We start from the raw sequence: 7,734 nt of genomic DNA, 5'->3' as shown, positions 1-7,734 counted from the left end.
TCCTCCGACGCAGCTCGAGTTCCTTAAGAGGAACAACCCATGGCAATGGTTTAAAAGTAGCCCAATTCTGTGGAAAAAACGTGGACTTGGCAACCCTGCATCCAACAAGAGCTACCGGAGTCAGATTTGACTGATCTCAGGTCGAGAATAAGGAGAGATGACTGACAAGACCATGGTGGAGTATTTGCTGCTCAACAGATCCTGAACTCATTGACAAATATCTGTAATATAATATCTTGTATGATGTACTCCCTTTACACAGAGTGCGTGTGACCGTGAAATTGAAACTGAAAGTGAACAGCGCGAACGCTCATTCAAAAGAGATTTAAATACTCCGCATACTGAGAGCGGCTCCCTGACACACCAAAATTATACACAATATTAGAATGATTAAAGGAGTGGACACGAAAATCGAGGGAGCTGACATTTTGGGCGATTAAGAAATCCCGGCCGGACGCATTTTTGTAGGTCCAAAAAGAGCACATGTCCGGGGAAAAGAGGACGTATGGTCACCCTAATCTAAACTGGTGTTTTGATGGGTCTCAACAAAACCAAGAGTCTGCCTGACCAAAAAAAAAAACAAACAAAAAAAAAACATGAAAAATCCATTAAAAAACATGAAAAATATTTTTTTTCATGAAGCACAAAAACCACCACATTGACATGTGGTTTAAAATCTGATCAAATTGTTATTTATTTAATTTTTGGAAACTTCATTAATGCTTTCAAGTTTATGTTGCACTCCATGAGTTCAGCACTGCAGCAAGATGCCATGATAGGTATGAAGAAACACATAATTTCCACAATGACACTCTCAGTTGTTGTAAAAACCATTGACATTGTGCTGAAGCCTAAGTCATTAAGTAGATATACCAGTTATTGACTACACCGTCTGAATAAGCAGGTCTTGCGAAATTACAGTGCAGACAGTAAGTCAAAGAATTTGACAAACAAATCCGAATTGGGTGCAGTTTGACTAACCAAATTTGAATCTTGTACTTAACCTTCTCATCTCTATTTCCCTCAGTGTTACTCACTGTTCTATAGAGACCATAGCAGGATCTAGATCTCCTGATTTATCCGCTTCTGTCGCCCTCTCTCTCTCCTTATCTTCCTCATCTAAGAGAACATACAGAAAAACATCTGACTTATAGACTCGTGTCTTTAGAAAACGCTATTTGTAGCAGGCAGTTGCAGTCTAAGTGTTCCAAGTGACCAGGTTACAAATGAGCGTGGGCAGTATATTTTTTAGCATTTTCTGTGCTGGGTTTTACGGGATATCTGCAAAAAATTCAAATACACAACCGTTCAAAAGTTTTGGGGTCAAAACACGTGTCACCGTTTCCACAAAAATATTAAGCAGCACAACCATTTCCAACATTGATAATAATAATAAAAATATATATATTCATCAAATTAGCCAAAATATTTAATAAACGAACGAGACTTCTGTGGGCAAAAATTCTGTGTGTGCCTGTGAATGGCTAATAATGACACATTAGCTCTCTTAATTGAGATCAATATCTATTTAAGTGTCTATCTATCAGTCCATCTATTCATCTATTGATATTACCACCAAGATGGAACTGATCTTGCTGTTCCATGAGCATGTCGATCTCCTGAGCTGTGGCTTCGGGTAACTCTGCACCACCAAACTGGAATATAATCAGGAACATGAGATTAAGAAACAGCATATGAAATGTGTGGTACAATAAACACAGATTAAAAGGAATGAATGATATCATCTAGTGTTATCCATGACTAAGCTTCATGTGGGTAGCTGATCTGTTTTCATCTAAAACTTCACAACGAACTGTATGAATTTTGTGGGGGCAAATGGTACAAAAGTGGCATCATGTGTTTGGTGTGAGCAAAGGCTGTGGACACAGACTCAAATATAAATCTCTGTCCGTTTTCTATTGCCAGTATGGAGGAGTGAGATGCATGTAGAGTGAAAATCACCTCCGCTGCTAGCACAGGCACCAGCTCTGCGTCTTTGATAGTGATTGATTCAGAAGAAGCAATGAGGCCTTGAAAGGGAAAGACAGGGATAGATTGGGTGAAAACCATAAAGATGAACTCTTTGACCCACATCAGCTGCAATATTTAAAAATCTCACCTTTAGGTGATGCAATTTCCTTTCTAGCCACCAGAGGAGATGTGCCCTCTATAAAGTGCTGTGATGATAAACAAAAAATTATTGGCTGAATGACTCAAAAAGGGTCAAGATTAATGTGATGTGTTAGTTAAATTCACTATTATGAACTCTAAATTCTGAGGTTTTTATTGGTTGCTATGCAGATGCTAGTGGATCCAAGTCTCTAAGATATTCTGGTCTCTAGATATGATTCCAATTAATAATTCATGCAAGCTGTATGTATATGCTGCAGTTCATCACCTGAGATGGCAAGTAAGGACTAGGCAGCTCACAGTCAACCCCCATCACTCCAAAAAATGGCTCCAGTGCCCATTCTGCCTCCTCCAGCTGGAACAGAGAGTCCGGGACATTCAGCACTATCCTAGGAGGAAGCATAATCCCAGAACAAGCTTCTCAGGGGGAATCATAGCAACAGCAGTCATATAAACAGCTGTCATGGGTATATAAGAACAATATGAACGTCTGTGTCGTAATGAATTACATTAGTGACACAAAATGACAGTGACAACCCTGAATCAGACCTATCAGTGTCCGGCATGTCAATGTTCAAGTGTCTCTTTGCGCGAAGCAAACGCTCAATGGTCTGCTGGACCTCCTCTGTGGGGAAAACAGAAACTCTTTCAGTTTATTTCAATATAATGAAAACACATTTGTGGACAATGTAATGGAATTCTATGACTGTATTAATTTGTTAGAAAAGGAAAAATCTTTCACTATATTCTCCACTTTTGTGGAGACAACAAATTCAAATAAAACAAGCTATTTTTGCTACAGTATCATTAAGACTTTTATATCTAGATGACCTCTGCAATGATTAGGTAATGTGTATTGGCATATTTAACACTGCCATTTATCAGGTTGGGACATTTTACTGAATATTAAACATGCATTTATATGTAAATCATATGTTAATGCACTTATTTTGATATCATAACCATTATGATTTTTGATAAATGGTTTGAGTGGACTGGAGTTGGAATTGGTCTACATAGTGGAAAATATTGTAGTCCAAACATCATTTTAAGGTCATTTGATTTTAAAATGAATTCTGTTCAATTTTGTCCTGCTCATAAATTAAACACCTCTATAGATTAAGCTGTTTGTTCAGCTTGTCTACTTTAAGACGTTACCGTATTAAAGCAAATGCATCTGTTTGCGCATCTTTACATGCGTCATCATTTCTGTCTCGTATTTTCAGAGATCTCCATGTCATTTTGATGAATGCTTTCAATCTCTGCTTACTTGAATTGTTCCCTGATTAACGGCTGCTTATCGGTTCTATGCTAATCTCTAAATGCACTCAATACATGACAATGTATTTTATAGTTCGACTACAGAGAGAAGATTTCACAACAGCATTAATTTGTTCCTGAGTGCAAACATTGTTGGCAACTATCTTGAATTTTAATAACCAAAGAATTTTAATAACTGTTTATTCTGCTGGGAAACAACGGTTTCTTAGATACAGGCAGCTGATCAATACAAGATAATGGTGTGTGCTATTGACCATATGTGCTTCCCTCATATGGTCACGTAAAGAGATATACTCATTAGGACCAGCTGAGAACATTGACCAGAGCAAGTGTTAAATCAAACACTATTAGGCTACGTTCACACTGCGAGCCTTAGTGCTCAATTCTGATTTTTGCTCAGATCCAATTTTTTTGTATAGCTGTTCACATTGTTGTTTTAAATGTGGCCAATATCAGATTTCCAGTGTGAACAGATCATGGTTCTGAACTGACCTGCATGCACAAAAGAACAATAAGAACAGGGTTGCCAGGTTTTCGCAACATAATCCGGCCAATTGCTTCTCAAAACTAGCCAAATCCCGTTCTGGGGGTTATATAGCGTGTTAGTGGGATCGCTTTAACCCACGGAGTTGAAAAACAACCCGTGGCAACGATAAAAAAGTAGCCCAATGATGCGGGAAACTGTGGATTTGGCAATACTTAAGCAGCGCGCTGTCATACGGATGTAAACACGGAGGACATAAAGTAAGCGATTATGCGTTTATTTATAGTGTGATCTGCTGCAGAGGACAGTGAAATTATGCGCACGCAATATGAAAAATAAAGACAAGGATCACAGAAAAGAGCAGAGTTTTGAATCGGAAATCGGAATTGATCAGAAAGATCAGAGTCCATGTGGTTTGTGCTATTCACACTGTCATGAGAAAAACAGATCTGAGGCACATGTGAGCAAAAAAATCAGATTTGGGCCGCATTTGCCTGCAGTGTGAACGTAGCCTTAGAGCATGTTTTGCATTGTTTCACTGGTCCTGTATTGCACATCCCCAATGAAAAAGAAGTGCACTTATTTGTATTTAATATGCACTTGCAGTGTTCTTCAAATCATAAAAGTATATTCTGTTCTTGCATAGAATACAATATTAATAAAACAAAAGGCCACTTAAGTCTATGTGGAGTACACTTTTATGACTAAGTTTCTTAACATGTTTAAGTACACTTTAAAAACAAGCAGTTTGTAATAAAGTCAAATTGTAAGTTTTACAGGAAAACTTTGAATCATTATGTTTTAATCATATTTTGTCATGGTTTTTTAATAATATTTTGTCATGCTTTAAAGTTTAAAGAATGATAGTAACCAAACAGTTTTAGTTCCCACTGACTTCCACTGTATGGTCAAAAAATTTAATATATGGGATGAGAATTATAACTGTTTGGTTACCAACATTCTTCAAAATATCTTCTTTTGTGTTCCACTGAAGAAAGTCATACAGGTTTGGAACAACGTGAGGGTGAGTAAATGATAGAATTGTCATTTTTTTAATGGTGAACTATGCTTTAAGTTCTACTTGAGTGGGTAAAAAAAAAGTTCAGATAATTGTATATAATATAAATTTAAACTATGTTTTAATTTAATTTCAAATTACGTTTAATTAAGTGTCCAAAAACAATGCATTCATTTTGCACTTAAATATATTCTTTTAAAAAGCATAGTATTTCCATAATAAGTACTCTTTTTTAAAATATGCTAAAGTGTACTTTATTTGCACAAGGGATAGCATATTTTTTGTGTATGTTGCTTTGATCAGATTTGATTGGACTGAAATAAGTCTTTAAATGGTGTTTTGTAGAAACATTCATAAATGTTAAGCAAAGCAGTACTATCTACACTAGTCAACGCCTCTACAGTCATTACGAGAATCTCACCCAGCAGAAAAGCACATTGGCGATGGTAGACCATGACTACGCCGTACTGAAGCTGAGAGGACAGGTAAAGAGAGAAACGGGGCCGAGGAAGACTGGGATGGACTGGAGGAACCTGGACCATCACGTAATCCACAATGTCCTCACTAAATATACACACAAACACAACCTATTGATTAACATTTTAAAATTATGACAAAAAAGAAATGGGGGAAAAAAACACCTGAAAGAAAGAGTACCACTCATTATCATCTACTTTGATATGGTGATATTTTGAATGAGAAACAAAGATTTCGCTAACCATGTTCGCCTGACATTGACCTTGAGATACTCTCTTCTGGAAATCTTGATGCCTTTAGTGGCTGCCAACCTGAAAACAAACAAACAAACAACTTCAACAAACAAGACTTCAATCAATGTTTTGACATATTCCACTATTCTTATATGTCCTGTTGACTCAAATAATCAAAATGTGTCTAAATGTAGGTTCAGTATAACATGTACATATTCTATGGAGTTTATTTTAACTTTCCATATTTTATAGAGTTAAATTTGACTGTCTAGCTTATGGAGTTAGCCAGTTGTCTAAAAACTTTACCTCAGCGTGGCTATTATGTGAATAGGATAAAAAAAAAAAAGCGATGCATATTTTTTTTTAACAAACGGCCAGTAACTTATTTATTATTCAATTCATAATCATGTTTATAGTAAAGTACGTACCAGATAGTAGAGAAGCAGCCAGTGTGACGCTGAAGCACGTTTGGATAATAAAACATTTTACCTCAGAGTACGGTTTTACACAAATTTCAACTCAATCGATATCTAATTTAAAATCTAATCTGATAACCTTTGGTCACACTTTATGTATGCCAAAAACACGAGGAGATAATGTGAATGTCCTTAAATAAGCCCTAAATCAATACGGTGTTCTTTTTCAATCAGTTGGTTCTGTGAGGATTGATTGACAGATGAAGGCTGCGGCTCAAAGCCTAGTGGGCTGCCTACATAGACAGCATCTTGGCGCGTTTTGAGGCTCTAAATGGCTGTCTAGGTAGGCAGCTTTCTATGTTTTGACACACATTTGATGGTCAGAGGGACTGTAGATCATTTTAATATTTTGAAATATTTTTCTGCATATAACGACATAAATGACTAAAATATTTAATGGCACTCAGATCAAAAACCCATTTTAGATTTTACAAACGTAGGTTTTATGGTTTAAAGTAATACAATTACAGTTTATTTATTCGTGTGACAATACGAATGTCTAATAAATTATGCTTCCCTACAAACGCCATAACATTTATGACTTTGGCCTTGCATACCCTTGGTATTTGTGGGAAAAATAAATTTATCCTGTCGAAATCTGGCAAACACAAATATTTCATTTCAGAACCGTTCACATTCTCCATTAGTCAGACTGTTGGCCCCGCCCATATAGCGCAAACAGTCCGCGCTGGTATGAGACGAGCCAATCAAAACAGCGGAAAGTCCCCGGGAGAGTTCGTAGGGGGCGGTCCCGTGTGACGTCTGCTCATTTTTAATGATAAGAGGGGAGTTTCACAAGCCGCGCCTCTGCGTGAAGAATTTTTTAGAGTCAGATTTAAGCAAGTTGGATTTCGCTGCTCGTAGAGCGCATTTGATCGTTTAGCGGGGCAAGCAGAGGACATGGCCTATCATAATCAGTACAGACCACCTCATTATAACAGCGCGCCACCGGATCAGGGCTTTTTATGGAATATATTTCAGAGGTGAGTGAAACACGACCACGGATTCCGCATTTGAACGCCTGTCGATTTGACAAGCGCAGCAGGAAAGAGCTTGATCTTGCAAGTCACGTACAAGTAGATACGAAATGCATTGGGGAACTTTAATAGAGGATTGTATAGCTTGCAAAAGCAAATGTCTGTTATATTTTGTAGTTACTTCCGCCGTTTTTCGATTGCTTTTCAGCTGATAGCAGACTCTTCTCGTCTGACTTTCATTATTACGCCATTCAAAACAGTTATTCAGTTTCTGTTTCAACTGAGCATTTGAGATGAACTCGAATGTGCATTTGCGTAGTTTTTAACAGTTTCGAATGACATACGATCTTATTTTTTACGCATATAAGTGAACAGAGAGTGAGTTGTTTTGGTTTAACTAAGTTGCTCGTCTCATATATAGTAATGAATTATGTAATACTGCAGAGGATTGACTCTTAAGGGCCGTTCTTACAGGACGCTTTCTTCTTCCGTTCTAGTTGCGCTATACATTTTTTTATTGTTGGCTTATGTAACGTTACAAATACTAACATATCGGGCCGTCGCGTCGCTATGTTGTCAACGTCTCGCGCCACATGCGTTGCGTTTTTAAGATGCCTTGTCAAGTTAAAAGTAGTTCAACTTTCGTTTTGAGCTCAAG

General features: G+C 37.3%; 1 protein-coding gene across 1 annotated transcript in view; it reads right to left on the bottom strand.

Annotated features, from left to right (window-relative positions):
• Positions 1-6,107, bottom strand: part of LOC107656697 (meiotic recombination protein REC8 homolog) — a 12,131-nt gene extending 6,024 nt beyond the window's left edge. Inside the window, exons 1-9 of the mRNA XM_016444639.1 lie at positions 6,052-6,107; positions 5,633-5,701; positions 5,335-5,477; positions 2,680-2,755; positions 2,399-2,519; positions 2,120-2,177; positions 1,963-2,030; positions 1,577-1,655; positions 1,038-1,119 (exon numbers count right to left, since the gene is read on the bottom strand). Coding sequence (XP_016300125.1) covers positions 1,038-1,119; positions 1,577-1,655; positions 1,963-2,030; positions 2,120-2,177; positions 2,399-2,519; positions 2,680-2,755; positions 5,335-5,477; positions 5,633-5,701; positions 6,052-6,107 — 752 coding nt within the window. The remainder of the gene's footprint in view (positions 1-1,037; positions 1,120-1,576; positions 1,656-1,962; positions 2,031-2,119; positions 2,178-2,398; positions 2,520-2,679; positions 2,756-5,334; positions 5,478-5,632; positions 5,702-6,051) is intronic.
• Positions 6,108-7,734: the final 1,627 nt, after the last annotated feature.

This window comes from Sinocyclocheilus anshuiensis, unplaced genomic scaffold, assembly GCF_001515605.1.
Source record: "Sinocyclocheilus anshuiensis isolate Anshui unplaced genomic scaffold, SAMN03320099.WGS_v1.1 scaffold3376, whole genome shotgun sequence".
NCBI lineage: Eukaryota > Metazoa > Chordata > Actinopteri > Cypriniformes > Cyprinidae > Sinocyclocheilus > Sinocyclocheilus anshuiensis.
This window is presented reverse-complemented; position numbering and strand designations above follow the sequence as displayed.